Source organism: Pocillopora damicornis, chromosome 7 (assembly GCF_964200805.1).
Source record: "Pocillopora damicornis chromosome 7, jaPocDami1.2, whole genome shotgun sequence".
In the NCBI taxonomy this organism is placed as follows: domain Eukaryota; kingdom Metazoa; phylum Cnidaria; class Anthozoa; order Scleractinia; family Pocilloporidae; genus Pocillopora; species Pocillopora damicornis.
This window is the reverse complement of record NC_142676.1, coordinates 5,205,001-5,224,902: the sequence shown is the minus strand read 5'-3', so window position 1 is coordinate 5,224,902 and position 19,902 is coordinate 5,205,001. Positions and strand designations below refer to the sequence as shown.

The window sequence follows — 19,902 nt, the reverse complement described above, 5'->3', positions numbered from 1 at the left end:
GTGCTGATCAGGAGAATTTGTTCAACAATCAAGAGCATCTTTAGTTGGTGATCATTTCCTTTATTCTCATGATCTTAAATGAATGATTCAGTGGCTCTATTGTAAGGAGAAACTAGATGTTGGTCACTCTTAGGATTTAAAGGGTAAAAAAATAAAACGCAGTATGTATAGAACATGGCAAGAAAATTCTTTCCTTATGGAAAAATAATAAAGAGCAAGATTGAATTTAACACCGCATAAGGTTCTGGCTCGAAGTTGATGTCACATCCTGTTTGAAAAGAAATACTCAAAGTACTATCACAGCCTCAAGCATGCTATGCTGCTTTCACCTTTGGCCTGAAACGCCGCTGGACATATTTCCTTCAAACATTATCTAATATTCAGGATCTTCTAGAACCGCTCGAGAATGCAATATCAAATGTCCTTATTCCTGCAATAACGGAACATATCTGCAGTTCAAGTGAGCGGGATATTATTGCTTTACCAGTGCGTCATGATAGCCTTGGAATCACGAACCCCTGTCATGAAGAAAATCGTGAGTATCAATCGTCAGTGAAATTAAAGTAACGATGTCGTTAGTTGAAAAATTGTTTCCCAAACACATGAGTTACCAGAAGACTTCAATGTGTGTTCAGCGCAGCAGGCAGCCCGAAGTGAGAAAGAAGAGCATTTGAAAACTCATTTGATCATATCAAGAACACAGTACCAAAAAAAGTATCAAGATCTCTAGATCTGGCTGGAGAAAAAACCAGCATCCATTTGGCTATCAGCGGGGCCAATGAAAGAAATTGGTTTCAACCGGAACAAGAGGGAGTTTAGAGACGCTATCAAGCTACGCTACGATTGGCCAGTTGACGACATTACCCACACATGCGTTTGGGGCGTAGCCTTTTCTGTAGACCATACCATGATCTGCACGCGAGGGTTTAGTAATTCAAAGTCATAATAACTTACGCGATATCCACGCTGAGTAACTAAGTATAGTGTGCAATGTTCAGATAGAACCCGTCCTGCAAGACATTACAGGCGAACAACTAAGTAGAAGGACAAACAAAGCCCCGGAAGCAAGACTGGACATTCGTGCACGTGGATTTTGGGAAAGACAACGATTTTCCTTTTTTGACGTTAGGGTATGTCACCCAAATGCAGACTTGTATCAAGATCTTGAACCATACCAGATCTACGAATATTGCACGAAAACATGAAGAAGCGTCTATATGGGGAAAGAGTTATAGAAGTTGAACATGGTACATTTACACCACTGGTCTTCACCACAACCGAAGGTATGGGAAAAGAATGCAGCAGATACCCTAACCGACTAGCTGAGCTGATTTCAGCTAAGGAAGAAGAGAGTTATGCGAAGACCATCTCATGGATTAGAGCTGAAAACAGTCTTTCTCATTATTAAGATCCACTTATTGAGTCTGAGAGGCTCAAGGACTATTAAGAAAGTCCCGTGCGACATTAAGAACATTGACATTGACATTGACATTGACACCCAAACAATAGAAAGCGCCATGTCCATTGAAATTTAGACTTACATTCTTTTATATGTTCCTTTTTTAAAAAAAATTGTCTTTGTAAATATAGAATTTTAGACCATTTATTGTTCACAAGTATTTGAAAGATTGAATTCTGAATAGCTGCTATTTATGTTGAAAATTTTATCAGTGAACTCTTATTTTGCTTTGGCTATGCAAGTTCGTCGGAGTTAATATACATTTTTGTACATAAAACACGATTTGTTTTTCGTTCTATATCCATCTGTGAATGTTTTGACCAAGCTGTAAATGAAGTTTATTGTCATCTAATGATTAAAATACACGACCTAAAATTATAACATTTAACAAGATCATTATAATTATCATTATGAAAAAGAACCAAATGGTGTCCAATTACGTAAAATACCTAATCTTATTAATAACAATTTTGTCGTCACTGACAAGGATGATGGTCATTTTCGGGTCTACTCGCTCTCCGACCATCTATACCAAGTTAATTACAAAAGGATCCCGGGGTGATGGTTTTACGGTAATGGTTAAAATTTTGCCATTTTTACCACTAATGGTTATCTCAAAATGACAGATAATGACACATTCTAAGCGGAGAGGAAAACATTTTTACGTTTACCTTTTCTTACGAATGACGGTTAAATTTATCAATTTTTACGCCCAACGTTTAAATTTTATGGCCGTTTACGGCTAACGGCTAACCCAATTGAGATCCTCTCACAAAGTGTGACAGCTTTTTTATTACAAAGTGTAACAAATGATTTTACTTAGTGCAACGATTTCATTAGAAAGTACTTCAGAACAGGGGCAGACATGCAAACCCTTGCAGGAAATCTAATTTCCGCTGTAATTTGAGAAAAAGTATTATTGGAATATCGTTACACACAAATTTCTTTCCCCACTGCAGGCTTATGATGAAGCCGACATCCTTGTGATCTGGGGATAATGTCTGGGCCTAGAGTTGCTTTCAATGCTGGTTGCTGGGAGAGATTTAAAAGTGGGGATATTGGACCAGGAATTTTTCAGCGAAGCCGCTGCAAAAATGTCAGCCTGAAATTAATTCTTTCAAGAAAGTTGGTGGTGCATCTGTTTTACGATAATATAGCCAATCCGTATTTCAACTCTATTAAAGTAGTAACGCCCCTGTTTTCTTTTTGCTTTGTTTTGCTTTGTTTTGCTTTGTTTTGCTTTGTTTTGTTTTGTTTTTTAAAAAAAGATGGATTCAAGTGATCCAACAACATCTTTAGAAAAGAATTCCAGAGACATTCCAAAAATTTTAGTCTGTAGAGTAACCCTCTGGGCATTTCAAAACTCCTCCTGTAAGTTTAATGTTTTTGTAGTCAAACGAACTTGTAGCACTTTACTTAGCTTGCGTTCTGGTGGATGTCTAGGCACTGGACATTGGCCCGATGTTCACAGGCATCTTCGAACGGTACAGCTTGTTAAGAAGCTCTTCATGGGGTCAACCCTTAGCTGAAAAACAGCAGAAACAATTTAAAGTTAGCCATACAATAGCAAAAATCTTAACCATCACCCCATTGAGACCCTCCGTTAAAACGCTCGATATATTAAATTCGCATCAGAGGGACAGTTGGATCGTAAGATCACAGTTCGGTTTAAGTTGTCAAATAGACACATATGATAGAGTGACCCTAGAGTGATACAACTTATTTTCGTTCTGCAGATTATAAAACAACTTCTTTATGGAAATTTGCTCCAAGACACGTGAAATTCTTACAGAAAAACAATACAGCATACAACAATCACAGGAAAGCCATCACACCACAGGTTAGTTGAAATTTATTACTTCTATTCTTAACAGAGGAATCGTTATCATTATTACTATTAATATCATTCATTTATAGTTTTAAGAGACCAGTAATTTTATATTTTGCCTGGGCAGGGGGGGGGGGGCGGAGGATTTTGGGATGGATCACATGGTTTTCAGGGGGTCCGGAACGGGGATCATTCATCGCCAATTGAAACATAGCACAATGGGGAACAACAGAAAATTTCTTGCCCAGTAATTGTCAATGAGGGAAGATCATAAGAATATTACAGTCAGCCTTATAATGACGAAATCTGGTAAATTTCATTGTGACACAACAAAAATCCTTCGATCCTCCCTCCCCCGACGATAAATAACAACTGATCCCTGAACCTAAACAATTATCGTCTTGTAAATTTAGAGATCTTTCGCATAAGTTTTTTTGATGTTGGTGACTTTGTAGATGTGAAAATAATAACAATAAAAAGAAATAAAAACAGTATTAAGAAGTTTTAGCGCCCATTACAGGACCTCCATGCTAAGGGACATCACCCATGTGAACAGGGGGACATTGACCTTAGCCTTGTGATTTAACCCTTAATCTAGAGTGACCAGAGTCTGATTTCTCCTTTACTTACAACCCCTGAATCAAACATTGAGGTCACGAGAATAAAGGAAATGATCACCAACTAAAGAAGTTCTTGATTGTAAAACAAATTCTCCTTGTCAGCACCTAAAGAAATGCATAGAGAACAATGAGGAGAATATGCATATTAATGATAGGGTGTAAAGGGTTGTTAAATCTTTACGCCCTAACTTGTCTCAGATTATACATTGACTCGTACTACTCTGTTCTTTTGCGCCAGAATTATTTGGCAAGTACAGATGTCTAAATACCTTTTTTAGAATTGTTTCGACCAACAAAGATGGCAAGGGGGTTGAATTTATCTCAACTATGGAAGGTAAGAACCAAAAGTATAAGGAACCCTAAAAAACAAACACAAATATCATAAGCTTCAACCAGCTTCTATTTGGTTTCTTCGCTACATTAGTCAATGTAATGTTTTGTGTAAATAGTAAAACTAAATAGGAAGAATTCCTTTATCATATGCTTTTGGTAAGTCTGCAGAAAATAAAAACAGAGGTAGACTTCCCTCTTAAAAAGCTTGATGACAAGAGTCCAATTGCACTATTTAATGGGTAAGGGTAAAATGATATTTTAGTGGCACTAGTAATGATCCGCTGACCGAAAAAAAATCCCAGTAATCAAATTACACGAAACGAGTGGATCGAAATACAGAAACCCAACCAGAGAAAAATAACAGAAGCTCAGGCCACGATCATTTCTATTCAAAGCACATGATTCAAGACGAAAAAAACACTTCCCTATATAGGGGGAATCAGAGTCAAAATAACATGTCACACAACATGTCACAACGAAAAATGAACAACATTTGAACTTCTTAAAAGACTTTTCTTGTTTTTCTTATCATCAAAATGAATTGAGTTGGAATCATTGTTAATCTCCTATAGTTTGATTGATTAATTTTGCTTAAATGATCCTGGTAACAGCAGTGGTACTGCAAACTTATGAGAGTACTTCGATCTGGACATTTTCTATTCTGAGCTTGTAGTATCAAGGAAAAAGATACTTTATTAATTAATAACCTTTTCACTCCCTTTAGTGACCAGGGGATTTTGAACGATATTTACAGAACTGCCTCGAAAGGTCCGCAAAGGTGGCTTAAGGCTTAACACCTAATAGGCACAACGTCTCTGAGCGTTAGACAGCTCACTCGAATTCCGCTGTACCTCGTACACAGAGTTCCATTGAACTTCGTAAAAATTGAACTTGATGTCCAAGAACTTTCTTGAACCTTGCCTTTCTGGAATCTGCCGGCGCTTACACTTGAACCTTGCAGGGTCGCTACGAATGTTGGGTCAAAATTTTGCCGAACTGAGGAATCAAGAAGCAAAGGGGTTTGTATTCTTTCCGATCAGTAAAATTGCATGACTTTGTAGGACTTTTTACAAGACTTTGTTGATGTTTTCCATCAAAATTTTTTACCAAAACGTTGCTTTCACGGATGAACGCGATCATTCGATTGGGGCATTTCTTCGTTATTGAATATTCTGGGAAAGTCCAAGTCAAAAATTCCACGAAAATCTAGGTTAACGTTGAGTTCATTAACCACTGTGACAATAGGCTTTTTGGCTGCTGCATATTATCAGGTTTTCTGGCGGGTACGCTATTAAATCGGGGGAAAATAGCTTAGTAAAGAAAAACTTTGCCGGCGGGAACGAAAACTCGATACCATTTCCAGGCACACGGGGATCAACATCGACGGCGTTCTCACGGAGCTCAAGCAGACAAGGACTTTTAAAATAGTCAGCACTCGGTTCCAACAGCAATTCATTTAGAATTTCACGTAATAAGTAATGGTAATAAGACTGAGTGGAGTCCAGTTCGGTCGGTAATCGTACGAGTGATAACAAAATCGGACGACCACGCAGCGGGAGTCCGGTTTTTTTTTGTCACGAGTATGATTACAGACCGAATTAGACTACACGAAATCTTGGCAAGTGAATTAGCAGAAAATAGGAGTTTTTTAAACCAATCATAATCGAAGAAATTGTAGCATTTATGATTATCGATGTAATCATAATCTGAAAAGCCATACAATGTATTAGCTTGTATGCTTTCTTTTACATCTGAAGCGTCTACCATTTGCACACTGCATTTCCTAGCACAAAATACGAGTAAAATGCACTTAGGTCAAAAGAACGAAGTAACAAGTTTGAAAGCGTTCACTATAAAAAAATTCACAACTTGAAATTAGAAGACGAAGCAAAGCTAGTTAAAGGGAAATAAAATCTTGTAATAAACTTGTTACTTATTCCGTAAAGTTACAGGAAGATAACTTATTCGATTTACAGGAACTAGCAAAATTATCTTAAGAACATCTTTTCAGTTGCATGCCTGTAATTATGAGTCGAAAAACGGCTCGATAAAATTGAAAGCGTAGGGTTTTTGGCTACAAAATGAACTAAAGCTACGATAGCATCGTCAAAGGAACAGTTTCCAAACATAATAAGTGCACTTTGTACTCGTTAATTGAAAAACTGAAATACTGTTTGCTTTTACACTTTTTTTCATAGCAAAGCTGTCTAAGATAACAAAAAAAGAAAAATTGCCACATAAGAGTTGCCTGTTGTTTGACAAAAGATAAGGAATTCACTGAGTCAAAACCAAGGAACATTAAGTAAATGCTCGTAATACGCGTACTAACTTAATCAATATTATTGTTTCCACTGAACTTGGTTATTTAAGTGCGAGTGTATGTAATTTAGACTAACTCTTGAAAGCTGTTGATCGTTTACATTATTTTTAGGCTTTGCCTTAGGCTTTTCAAGGAATCTACGGACGCCGTGATAAATAATTTCCCAATGAGATATTGCACTTGTTTAGTGAATCTTTGGTAGTAAGCCACCAAGTGCACGAAAACAACATTAGCAGACATAGACGGAAAAAAGAGTCAGTAATCTTACCGCAAGAGTTGATCTCACACCGTGTAATCACCCGTAGCGAAGTTGGAAAATGTCTCAAGCAGGACTCGCTGTTTATCACCACAGTGCAAGATGTTGGTGCTTCTAATGGGTTCGATGTGAAACAGCAGTCACCTCAGCGCCACCGTAAATAAAGATTACGGTCTTGAAGCGATTGATCAAAGTTTTCAGGTTGTTACATAGCAATTCAACAACCGGTTGACCAACTACTGAATTGGGGCGTAAGCGGAAGCCGAAACTTAAAGTTCTTGGTCTGTACAATAGTTATGGTTTGTTTAGGGCCTGGGAATAGTGAAAGGAGGATAAGAGGAAAATGCAAAGCGTGCAACGTTGAGCTAAAAAAAAACTAGGTCTAAAGGAGGTCCTTTAAAGATAAGCTTTCAAAAAAAACATTGTTGATGTACACTGTAGATTATTTAAAACTTCCTTTCTTTTATTCTATACTACTCACTCCAATATCATTTAAATAGTATGTTTCATTTTGGCCTTGGTCCCATGTTTCTCTCTGCATTCTTGAGGGACTGGGGAGTAATATCCTTTGACATTTTAACTGTAACTGTCATGACAACTGGAAGTTGGTCACAACTTTGGGCGAGACATTGAAAATGGTTTAGTCATTAATCATCAAATACACTGAAGAAAACTTTTAAACTGTTCTCTGTTTTCAATTGTTTTGATATTCTGTGAATAATGGACAATACAGGCTAGTCACAACATACAATAATTGTATACAAGATGAGCTAACACAAATGTTTGATTCTTTCCTACAGGAAAATTGTTTCTGTATCAATGCATTATTTGTCACAAACTCTTATCACTCTTACAACAAAGCTCATCTCCACACTAATCTATTTAACAAGAATTATTCCAAATCAGAGACCAAATTTTAAACTCTCCATATATTTTGAACAATCTTGGATCATTTGGTTATGTGTGCTGAGTAGAGTTTCCATTCCATGTGTTACTGTTGTCATCTTCATCATCTCTGTTGTGAAGCTGGTGAATTCCAGACGAAACACCACCCAGGACTCTATGATGTACTCCACAACTACCATGTAAAAAAAAAAAAAAAAAAAAAACAGCAAGAAAGATTGGCATGTAACCTTAGCAAGGAAGGAGTTCAGGTGTTGATCCTGATTCTGTTTCTTGCAAGCCCAAATTCACAAAAAAAAATTATTTTACTCACTGAAAACAGCAACCTGAAACATGAGACTATCTTTCTGTTTGTGAAATTTGCAAATTGAGATAATTGAATATTTCGTCCAGAGTCACCAGTGGAAAAAATATGTGCATTTTCAAACATTCACAAGTTGTTTAATTCTCCAAAACTTTAATCTGTCAAACGTTGAGCCAAACAAAACAAACAATGGACAATAAAATTGACTGTAAATCAAATTCTTCAAACTTGATATCAGGGAATTCTTTTTGGTTTTTGGTTTATGGTTTTTCATTCTAATACCAACCAGCAAACAACCAAACTAGTTTGATACAGTTGAACAATAAACTCTGTAGCTGTTTACAAAAGGGAAACAACCAAAAGAAGACTCACTTTGATGGTTTTGACTGTGTGCTGCTGTTTGTTCTCTGTGAAGGAGTATTCTGTGTCCCTCTACCAAATAGGAAAAGCTTTCAGGAAGTTAATCAGTGTGAACAGAGGTGAAAGAATCCATAACAACAGCTTAGGGAATGATGAAGTCCCAGATGGAGTGAGGGAATTACTTCCTCTCTGTGAAAAAAAAATTAAGTTTAGTGTTACTTATTTATTTTTTTAAGTGTTGGAAAATTTCTGAATGGTGGAGGGACGTGGAAATTTACTCAAAGAATTTGAGGAATATTTTTCACAAGTACAATAATAATTTAACAATGAAAAATAAAAACAACAACAACAAAAAAAGATTCAACATTCATTGGGAGTGAAGGAGAAGAAAAAAGCTTAAGTTGGTTGCAAGTGGCACCCAAGCTTTCCTAAAACATAACCCTACTTTGATTTCCTGAAGTTTCAACCTCCATTACCTAACTCTGAGTTACACACATATAAACAGAACTCATTGGTGGGCTAATTAATGCCAGGTTCACATGAGACAAATATTCACTTTTTCCAATGGTTGAATGTTTTAAAAACAACCTAATATTAATCTAAAACTTACCACAGCTACAATTAAAGAGGAACTTAGAGTCAGACCTTACTCAGCCAAACTCTTTACCAGGTCTTCTTTAGTCAGCTCTTGTCTAGGGTAGGTGGTGTACATTCTTATTGAGCTGATACTGGGTCCTGGTTGCTGAGAACAATTGAAAAGATCCCCATGAATAAAACTAATTTTTAGAAGATTTTTAACAAATTTGCTCAAAGGAGCTCACTTGTGTTTTGGAGGGATCAATGGCTGTAAGGACAATTGAAAAAAAACAAATAGTCTTGAAGAGAACCTTTGTTTGGACACACACCACCAAGGTTGTAGAAAATTAAGAATCTAATGCAGACCTAGGAATTGGTACATCTTGTCTGACTTTAGGAGGAAAATTAAGGAAAACTATTTCTGGCGCCTTCAATAAGAACCTAACAATTATATAGCTCCAATACATTTAACACTGATTTCTCCTCTACTTATCTTAATAGAATTCCCTGAAGACTACTAAAATTTTGTTCATTGTTTTACATGTACTTGTAAAAATCAACTATTCACAGTGATGACATACTTTCTCCAAAGGAGTATCAAGTGGGAAAGAGTTTGTTAACAAACTGCCATCTGGAAGACAAAACTGGAGCCGGGCAGAAATGCTGAGTAAAAACAAAAAGTCTCTGTTGTACGTACAGTGCATTTAATAACAATACAATGTTATAAATAGCATGTACTTTAATTACTTTTACAATGTAGAAGTGACGGATATTCAGGAACTCAAAACCTGTACAAATGACATGTGTTATTGCATTTCTACCTTACTTACCACTCAGTCTTTCCTAACCCCTCACTATCTCCAGTCATGGTAGTTGAAGGTGAGAGTGAGGGGCCTTGTGGATGCTGTCTCTCCTGTGCCTCATTCTGTCACCTTGCTTCCCTTTCTGCTTTATCTCTAGCAATCTGCTGCAGTACAACTTCCCTGTGGGTCTACTCTTTCTTCTTTGATTTGATTCACAATACTTTGTGCTCATCTCTCCTCTCAGTCAATTTTGGCTTTACCAAGTTCTTGTCCGTGATGACGTCTATCAAATTCCTTCTTCTTGGCTTCCTAAAATGCAAAGAATTCTCTTTATCATCTATTCACTGGTGAAGATAATAAATTTGCATTTTACAGAATCAAAGTGGCAAAGCAGAGTGAGTGGTTTATAACATTTAATTAACTTTCATGAACTCATCAAAAACTGAGCTCAAAGTTCATAAATATGATTGCCTATTGGCCATAAGTAGGATACTGGATTCCAGATTGAAAGTTGTGCCAATTACAGCAATTCATATAGTATCAAGTCTCCCAGCCGTAGCAGTTGTCCATCCAGTTGATGGAGCAATGATCCTTTTCTAACAAGAGTAAATAAGTTAGGTGATTCCTTCAATAAAGGTATTATAGAGCATGATACAAGTAGGAACATTTCAGCCAGCCACAATAGTCATGAACAGCCCAAAAGCCAGCTAGCAATAAATGCTTCTAGGTATTCAGACTTTTACAAGTCCCATGATGGGGGAAATATGATAACTAGAAATCTAGAACAGCTTATTATACCACAACCAAGTGTTCCACACAGGACAACTTAAGAAAGATGACATAGCACAGAAAGGCCTGCTTCAGTTGCAAATTCACACCAAAACCACTTTTCAACTGTGGATAACCTTGCCACCAAAGACCTTGAGGTTCTCACTTTACCTGCTCTTACCTTTTACAATCACAAAATCAATCTCAACAACAAACACCATCAGTAGCTCAAAAACAGTTTTCTAACTTAAGTGTACCACCACAATCCACTTCAATACATGTTCCTTCTTCAACTACACAATCAGTCACATTCTGGGAACTGGCAGCCTTCCTATCTCAGTCGACAATTGGGGGTCATCAAGGCAGCAATGCTTGTACAGCTATTTCTTAGTTGTTAGCAAAGACATACTTAAGAATGTGAACAAAAAACCAACTGTGTGATCCAAAAGCAAAAAGCAAGGAAACACATTTTCTGCAAACTTGCTTTGGTGACAAACAAATCCTTCCTTCAACTGGAAAACCACCAACCACTGACTCCAAGCTGGATTCTAGCCTTCATGTCATGTATGATGGGGGAAAATCAAGCATACGACAGTTTCATGCAGTCACCATCATATCTTGGTGTTGTTGAAGCCATACCTCTTATCAGAAGCAGCCTGGGTAGTTTGAGCTATGAAGAGGAGTTCACAGTTTGTTTTGTCAAGGAGCCTAATTCAAGTGAGGAATCTGCCCTGAGTTTTCACTTGAGTAGAAGACTTACCAACACAAATGCTGCTTTTACAATAATTAATGGTTTAACGATTTCATTTGTAAGTGATGCAAATGACAACATCATCTTAATGTATAGCCATCTCCACTTACCAAAAGGCGCCTTTCTTGCATAGTCTCAACGCAGTGACATTGAAGAACTATTAAACTGGCTGAACTTAAAGCTATCTGCGACGGTGAATTTGTGTAAGTTTTACTTGTGTAAGGTTCCTTTCATCAACTTCAGGTAACACTGTGTGGTAAGAAATGCATGTAAACGTCAAACAACGGCGGTTGATCGTAAAGTTACATCGACATATTTACAGACGCAAAGAAGGTTAAGAAATGTGTCAAGTATAAATGTTATTGCATCTATTACGTTTACGCTGTGTAGGGGAGAAGAACGTTCACTTAAGCAAAACGACCAACAGATTCAAGACTAATTTCGATTGTAAAACAGCTTTTACTACCACAAGAGTTTACATTGAAAATATTTTTAAGTTTAATGCATTTAGTGAACAAATACCGATCATGAAATGCGTTTTGTAAATAAAATTGGTGAATGGAACGGGAACACGAAACGAGCTGTCTGAATAAATTTAAGTCAGCTTTAAATAAATAAATAAATAACGACTTTCTTGGATAACACAATGACCAGTAAAACCAGTAGTTCTCATTGTGGTCCACAATGAGTTGAACTATGTCTACAACGTCGGAACATGCGCAGACAAATTGTCGCCACTCGGAAGCCTATCAGAAGAGGTCAAAACAGGTAAAAGCCAATCAGAAGAGCGCAAACAGCCCAAGGATTATTATAAATGCTTCTGCTGAGGAAAAGTAGGTGGTTTTGCAGTCTCAGATGCACTACGGCTGAACATAAAACAAGAGTGATGGGGCGTTCTTTCACCATTCAATCCTTCGTCCCTTCTCTAGTGAAGTTCATGCAAGTGCAGAATGGCTTCATCCGCGACAAAGAAAGGTATTTGGATTCTTTGAACATTTCTGACTGTCGGGGACGTGGCAAAACAAACAATCGAACGGAAAGGAAAGATAGTTTAGCACATGTGTTTTAAAACTTGGAACATTTCTTCGCGGTCCTCTTCTAAACAAAAACGTGCTTCAAAACCAAGCCAAGCGCTCTAGGATTTGGGGTGAATTTCCGCAGTTCCGTCTTTTAGGATTAGGGGTAATTTTACGCCATCACATCATTCTGCTAATCCAGTTTTTGGGGTTGCCTGACTGAAATTTTATGTATCACTAGGTGATGCGAGTGTGAAAGTGGCTGAAGAGCTCAGCACTATCTCCAAACAGTCATTGAGTCAGTCGTGCAGTGGCTAAATGACCGGCAGCCCTACGCATTCGACAAATTTGACGAATCAAATGAACATAGCCCTCCCAAACTATCTGATGTTGATCACGAAGTGCCAAATGAGCCTGAACAGGCTTTATATCCCACATCTAACGCTTGGTTAAAGTTAAATGCACACCTTAAGTTGTATAACTTTAGCTACTTATCTATATTGACTGTTGAACGTTTCTTTAATTTGAACTCCAAGAGTTTTTGGTAAAATTTCCGCACAGCCCCATACTACATTATGCATTCAGTTCTTGAATAGAGAAAACAATGACAAAAACAATACATTACCATTGGGGAAACAGATTTGTTTTACAATAGTATGGGGCTGTGCGGAAATTTTACCAGTCACTCTTGATAGTGAAGCAGAATATCAGAGTCGTTGTTGATTAAATTTTTACCTGGAAAACTGTTCTTTTTCAGAATCAAGTATCAGCTTGCAGTACCATTCTGAGGTGAGTTTCATAGATAGATGTTGGAATGAACCAAAAATTGTTGAACATCACATGGTTATCAGTCTGGGAATTTGAAAGAGTAAACTGTTTCTCATAATTCCTTCACCTGCAAACATATCACCGAACAAAGTTAAAAAATTCTTTGTTGAGACATAGCTGCATTTATTTACCTTCCAACTGTCTTGACAAGAAAGTAGGTTTGTCAAAAATGTTCATCATGGTGCAAAATTGTATTTTGGCCCATCATCCAGGACTTAAAAACTTACATAATTCATTGTTAAGAAGCTTGGGAAACATTATGCAGAGCCAGTAAACTCAGTGATGATAATGTTATATACAGTTCAAGCATTTTGTGAGAAAGTGAGTCACAGAATATGAGTTTCTTTTGCTGATTTTAAACCTGCTTTGGTGTAGATTGAAGAAGGCCTATTAAAGGTAATCACAATTTTATCTGTATTCCACCAACAGGAGTGGGAACTAACATTTAAGGCCAGATATGGCATTGATAGGGAAGAAAGAATGGAGGTTGATAATGAACCTGGTAATTGTTTTAATTATAACCTGTTTGTATCTGAATGTTCTTGTTTTTATATTTAGTTAACATTGTTGCAAACCTTATCGGTTAGGTACAGTAAGCTAGGGGCTAGTGGATTTTGAGATCAGGCTGGGAGATTCTGACCCTCATTTGCCCAACTGGCAAGAGGATTTTTTCAGGAATTGTTCAAAGTACAGAATAACCTCAAGTCTAATACCCTTTTCATACCAGCAAAACATGTTCAGTTCAACTGTGTTTAACTGAATGAACATCAGAAACAGAGAACTGAACAACTGAATTTCCTATATGGCTCATTGAAGTACTGAGTCACTAACGATTTTCACTGTGTAGAATTTGAAGTTGACAAACATTGGCTTGAGCAGCTCATCATTCTCTGGGATGAAGGGCTAACCCTTGAAACATCATCTTAGAAACTCTCTGTCATGGCCAATTTACATCATCAACTTGTCAATTTTTAATTTGATGAAACCAAATTATCTAATTTTAAATGGTTTTTAACAAAAAAGCTTTAAAATATGCTGTAGCTTTGGTATGAATTGGTTTTTACTTAATTTTTTTTGTCAACCCACAGTTAGACTTAAGTGGAACAGAATTAGTATTTGAAATTGCTGTAGTGAAGTTAGTATTGGATTCCATTTGTTGCTATGCTGTGTGAAAGTTTTCCTATGCAGTCTTGCCAATCTGCACAATCTTCAGATTAAAAACAAATAGAACTGTGGCTTTTGGACAGGAATTTTTTTTAGCCCTTGCAGGCTAAGGTGAATAGCTAATAGATCACATTTTCAGCGTATTTTGTAGTTTGTAGACTTGACTGCACTTCATTTTCTTCAATAGCTGATCAACATCCACATAAATTACATCTGAAAATGAGAAACAGACAGGGGCGCAAACTGTCCTTTGTTTATCCAGGGATCCAAGAGGATGTTATGAGGATACTTGGTTTCCTACAAAAGTTTATAAACTCACCTAGGGTTATCATGAAAACTGTCAGGTGTATCATTTGTTACCTTTTGGAAAAGGATACCCATGGTGAGTGAAATTATTTTGATCTTCTGTTTGACTCAATGAAGAGTTGCATGGAAAATTAGTGAGGTTGACCAGTTCTGTGCAGTACATCCTTCAAAAATGTTACTCTCTTAACAATGAAATGGTTCTGTCAACTATTACATTTTAAAGTAGTTAGGATTTTTCATTGTTACATAACTTGCAAATGAGTTATCTTATTGAGATCTGTGTCTTTTTTTGTTTGGCAGGTATTCATTTGGTTCCTGATAATGAACAACTATTAATAACAAAAGTGGATGAACATGAAGGGACATCAACCTTCAGCTACAGGAGTGACCCTGCAAGTGACTTAATCTCTGTTTCTGAATGTGAAAAAATCAACAATTTTGTAGGTGTTCATCCGCAGAAATGTTGGCTGCTGAGTGTCCTCTGGCTCCTTTCAGAGTTGGCTGTGAAACAATTTGGTAAGGGAAGATAGTAACTAGATTAGAGGTAACTAGACTGCTGAAAGTTGTGTAAATATGGCAAATAAACAATGGACATGGGGAGAGGATTTTAGAGAGTTTGTCATAGATGGTAGTGAATGTGAATTTGTGTTGTTTTGGCTATTTATGCAATGTCAGAATGCAATATCTACTTATTCCCAGACTTCAGAAATGTCTAGGCAGAAAATGTGCCCTTTTGCAGCAGGTAAAGCAAGCTGAGTCCTTGTAGATTTTTAAACATTGAATTAAAAATTACTTGTCTTTATAACTTCCCTTTTTAAATTTTCTGCCTATAAGGCCCCTTTTATGTTTCCTAATCTTATTGTACCTTATCTAATTTTAGGAATACATTCATACTTTATTTTTAACTAGTAATTTCTACTGACAACAGTAATGTTAGTTTTCAACATCAGGGCCCCTCTGGATACCATCCTTATAGCTGAATGGGTTACCCCATATAAATAAAGTCTATCTATCTATCTATCAATTGGAGTCATATAAGACCAATAAAATCTCCTGATTATTTAACAAGTTTCATTTCAGGAAAGAGTGGAATGTTTGAAATTACTTAAACTCAAGCTGACTACCAACACTTATTATTTCTTTTTCATTTCTGGTACTGACAGGGCAGCAAGGCTAAAGTCCCAAGAAACCCAAGCAAGGCTGATCAGTTCTATCAACAAAGTTGATAATGTAAATTGGCCACATTAGTCTCATTATCAGCTCAGTTATCATAGGAATCTTGTATAGTCCGAGAAACCCAAGCAAGGCTAATTTGTTTTTTTAATAGAAAACTTTAAATTTAGTTATCTTATAGGCAATAATTAAATGCAAAAAGATTCCCCATACTTTTGTCATTCTTTTAGTTGAAAACTAGGTGAATAGAATGTGTAAAGGGGTTAGTTTTAAGTGTCAGTGTCAGGTATCCCAAAATGGTCAGTTTTATCAACAAAGTTGATAATGTAAATTGGCTACAGTAGACCCATTATCAACTCAGTTTTAATGAGGATGTGGTAGATATGCTTTTCATTTAGTTTTTCTTTTTTTATCCTTTTTATGCAAAATAAATTTTGTTTAGGAATAAGGAGCTTCTTCAATTGGTGATCATTTCCTTTATTCTCATAACCTTAAGATTGGATTCAAGGGGTGATATTGTAAGGAGAGATTAGATGCTAGTCACTCTAAGGTCTACAGGTTAACCTGCCCACTTTTTACCAAAGGAGTAGTTTATTTAGGGAGTGATTTGGTTTGTAGTGGGTAAATTGTCATGAGTAACTTGTTGTGAGTAGGTTGAAGTATGCAAAGATTTGTGATGTTAAAAAAGAAAAAACAGTATGTATAGAACATGGCAATAAAATTCATGCTTTAAGTTGATGTCACATCCTTTTTTGAAAGGAAATACTCAAAGTACTTTATTTTTCACACTTTTCCCTTCATGTCAACTCATCAGCTGATCGTCTCTAACCTGTGTAATGTTTGTTGACATAGACCCATTTCAAAGTAGATATTCACTTTATTTATTCCAATGTTCCAACCTTTTAGTAGTAGCTGACCTCTATGACTGAGAAATCATATCTTACTTCCTTGCTGTTTAAGTTGATATAAAAGCTGGATAGCTTAAGGGTTACATGTCCCCCTACCATAACTGTACCTGACTTTTTTTCACCCTCGCATCTTGCACATTGCATCTTTCTAAAAGCTGAGAGCCTGCTCTGGAGCAAGCCAGCTGAAGGGTCGTCAAACCTCTCATGAAATTGCTTAATTGTCTATGAAGAAGAAAAGAAACATTTCTTTGGACCAGTGAAAGTTCCAAGAGAATCAAGTTCCAAGTTCTGTTGCAAGAGAAGAGCTTTACTCCAAGATTTATTAAAGACATACACTTTTATTTAATAAGGGCATTTTCCAGTCACAATTTTCTTCAGAGGAAAACTTACAGCTTGCCTGGCAAACAGAATATGAGATTACATAGTCTTCAATTACTATGCAACACTACATGAAAGGATGTCAAAATGCCAGGTGTAATAATAAATACATAAAAAAGAGAGCCAATAGATATTTTGAAAGGATTTCAAAAGGCTAAAATTTTAAAGGAAAACTTGAATTTACTGTGCAGTGATAAAAACAGAAAGAAAGTTTCCATAGTGGAGTTCTCTCTACTCTTAACCATTCAAATCCTAGGATATCATTGTTAATTCTCTCCTCTAATACTACACATTTCCTTATAAACTACTGTTGCTATGAGAATTTGGTCCAAGATCAAGATAACAATTAGTTAATAAGTTTGAGTATTCTCCTTACTGTTTGCTGGATAATGCATAAATATAAAAAGGAGAAGTTTCACATTAATCACTTCAGGGAGTCAGAGAGGTAACACAAACATACACTGCACAAGAGCCAGTTTTCTTTCTGTTATCAGCCAGACTAAACTGTAACATTCCATTAGAAAAAGAACTACTGCATAATGATAATAGTAAATCTCTGACCAAAGGACAACCAACAGAAATCTTGTTTCTCACACACATCTGAGAGTCTGGATGTTTGGGTATGGGAGCTTATTTACTTTGTGTGGCGAACAGTTTTCCATGTGATTCACTTATTGCTCATTACTAAAAGACTTCCCTCTCTGGCCAACCTTTCCTGACCTTGATATCTTTCATCCTGTTTATCTTAATTCTTATACATCAGTTTTCTCTTCTCACTCTCTGTGGCCCTTTTTGGGCCATAGGTTTTGTGCTTTCTCCTCCCATGGGTCAGGATACATTGGTCAACTTTCATTGCTTCCAGTTGTGCATGAGCAAGTTAACATGCTGAATTTCTCATGACAGTTTGATGGATTTGAAAATTGCCATCCTCAAGACATCACTGTTGTCACAGCAACATGTCATGATGTCAAAGTGTCATATGATATGCACCAACTATATTACACATATAACAAGTATCATGGAGTCCTGATACAATCTGCCTCAAAATAGACTGAAATCTAACAGATTCTATACAACGTAAATAAAAATGTAGCACTTAATCAATTATTTTTCATGACTTTTTTATCCTGTATTTTCCTCTCTGTAATTGTCCTATGTACAACTTTGTTTTTGATCCATCTCCTTTTCTCACCCACACCTGAAAATCACAAATAAACAATTATTCCTGGTCAAGAAAATGTCCCATAAGGAAAAGATAAATATCAACCCTTTAAACCCCATTGTAAACATATAAGGCCAGTTATTAACAGAAGCTCTAACCCAAACTGTAGTTTTATGCAACCAGTGGGCCTTATGTATTTACTATAAGAGATTATTTTCATTAATAATTTTCATTAAATGTCCTTCCCCAGGTAGGGTTTGGCCCTTTTGACAAACTCAAAATATACATCTTGAGGCAAGAGATTCAGTCAAATTCAAGATAAGTTAGAAAGCAGTTTTGCTAAACAACAACTCATCTTTGTTTAAATGTTAAATTCTATAAATTCTTGTCAATGGTGCCCATGCATTTCCATACAATAGCCATTGAGAGAATGTAGCTATTTTATTGTGAGGCTATTTTTCTTTACTGATCAATTCTTTGATTCCCAGAACCTTTACTTGTGATGAGATGGTGATATTGTAATGAGAAATTTGATGCAGATCTCTCTTGGGAGTTCTGATTTAAGGGTTAACATGAAAAGAAATTTTTAGTTCTGTTTGTGAAGAAGACTGGCTAGAAACACCTAACAAAAGAGTAGAAACCAGGAAAAACTATTTAATCACCTCTCCAGTGTTGATTCCTGTAACTACAGCACTAAAGTAAAAAAACAAAAAATATTTCATCACCAGAACAAATTTACTGAAGCCATAAAAACCTGAGTATAAAAAAGTGCGTTTGCCTAGTGCTATGGCTGCAACATGGTTAAATTGTATAAACCAAGGCACTTCTTTGACATAACGATTATGTCTGACAACTGCTGCAAAATATTCTGGAGTAAAATCAGTGCTTTGCAATGCACACTTGAAAAAGAAATTGAACTAGACTGGGGACTAACAAATACACAACAACAGATTGGTGAATAAGTGAAATTGAAGGGTATGGGTTAAGATAGTTATACTGAAATCCTGACAAAAAGAACAAATTTGAAAGTAACAATAACATGTAACATCAGGAACATGAGCTGTAAACATACCTGGAATGTGTATCATTTCTGCCCTCTATCAGTACATGATCACCTTTGTGGAACCTTAAAAAAAGAATGTAAAGATGAGATTACAATTATTAGAACTTTTGCACAACTATCCACAAACATCGCTCGAGGTGTGTAATTCAGTCTTAATAGTCATTGCCACTTGTGCACAGCTGTCACAAATTCACAAATATATGTCAGTCACAGAACCACATACCATTCTCCTTCATAGTAAAGCTTTCCATCTTCATATCTTGCACTGAATGGACTTTTCTCTGATTGACAACCACCTATACACAAAATAACAGAGTTAAATGATTCAAATTTCCTAAATGTTAATAACGTTACTCAGACTTGAAGGTTTTCTCTTCTAATAACTCCTAGAAGGATTTCATCAAACCCAAAATCAATAAAAAGAAAAAACAGGGAAGAGGTGGGCACCTAACATTTTTGGCTGATCAAAAATCAAGCTCAAAGTAGAATGAACAAGGCTTAGGTCTTCATTCCAAAATGATTAAAATTTATAAGTATTCAAATTTAATGGACTATTCTCTGATGGAAATCAAAATTCTACATTTACTATCCAGCGTAAAGATATTCATCATTAAGCAGTAGTG

The 19,902-nt window shown here is 36.3% G+C and overlaps 3 protein-coding genes and 1 pseudogene across 9 annotated transcripts in view; 2 read left to right on the top strand and 2 right to left on the bottom strand.

Moving 5' to 3' along the window:
- LOC149042209 (breast cancer metastasis-suppressor 1-like protein) overlaps nt 1–19,902 on the bottom strand; it is a 47,093-nt gene that overhangs the window by 23,147 nt on the left and 4,044 nt on the right. For 2 of the 5 annotated variants that reach the window (XM_089212576.1, XM_089212575.1), the window contains exons 3-6: nt 19,503–19,575; nt 19,289–19,342; nt 18,879–18,909; nt 16,995–18,252 (exon numbers count right to left, since the gene is read on the bottom strand). In XM_089212576.1, the coding sequence (XP_089068702.1) occupies nt 18,166–18,252; nt 18,879–18,909; nt 19,289–19,342; nt 19,503–19,575 (245 nt within the window). In that variant the 3' untranslated portion in view covers nt 16,995–18,165. Of the gene's footprint in view, nt 1–16,994; nt 18,253–18,878; nt 18,910–19,288; nt 19,343–19,502; nt 19,576–19,902 lie in introns of those variants that run through there. The other 3 variants (XM_089212577.1, XM_089212578.1, XM_089212579.1) reach the window with 2 other exon arrangements.
- Nucleotides 665–1,535, top strand: LOC149042213 (uncharacterized; annotated as a pseudogene).
- Nucleotides 7,259–11,983, bottom strand: LOC149042212 (UBX domain-containing protein 4-like). Of its 2 annotated transcripts, none has more exons than XR_016188497.1 (6): nt 11,657–11,774; nt 11,392–11,530; nt 9,790–10,071; nt 8,994–9,125; nt 8,396–8,572; nt 7,259–7,894 (listed from the first exon to the last, which is right to left on the bottom strand). XR_016188497.1 is itself a non-coding variant. In XM_089212582.1 (6 exons), exons 2-4 carry the CDS (start codon nt 9,825–9,827, stop codon nt 9,030–9,032), a joined length of 216 nt encoding a protein of 71 aa, XP_089068708.1. In that variant the 5' UTR covers nt 9,828–10,071; nt 11,392–11,983; the 3' UTR covers nt 7,259–7,894; nt 8,396–8,572; nt 8,994–9,029. The 2 variants fall into 2 exon arrangements, 1 of the variants encoding a protein (XP_089068708.1); XM_089212582.1 differs by adding an exon at nt 9,541–9,622 and having other exon boundaries at nt 11,392–11,983.
- Nucleotides 12,015–16,501, top strand: LOC149042211 (uncharacterized). 2 transcript variants are annotated; one of them, XM_089212564.1, is made up of 6 exons: nt 12,015–12,256; nt 13,055–13,086; nt 13,555–13,627; nt 14,477–14,671; nt 14,896–15,111; nt 15,759–16,501. In XM_089212564.1, the coding sequence occupies exons 1-6, from the start codon at nt 12,232–12,234 to the stop codon at nt 15,770–15,772; spliced, it is 555 nt and encodes a 184-aa protein (XP_089068690.1). In that variant the 5' UTR covers nt 12,015–12,231; the 3' UTR covers nt 15,773–16,501. The 2 variants fall into 2 exon arrangements, with proteins under 2 accessions (XP_089068690.1, XP_089068691.1); XM_089212565.1 differs by lacking the exon at nt 14,477–14,671 and having other exon boundaries at nt 12,099–12,256.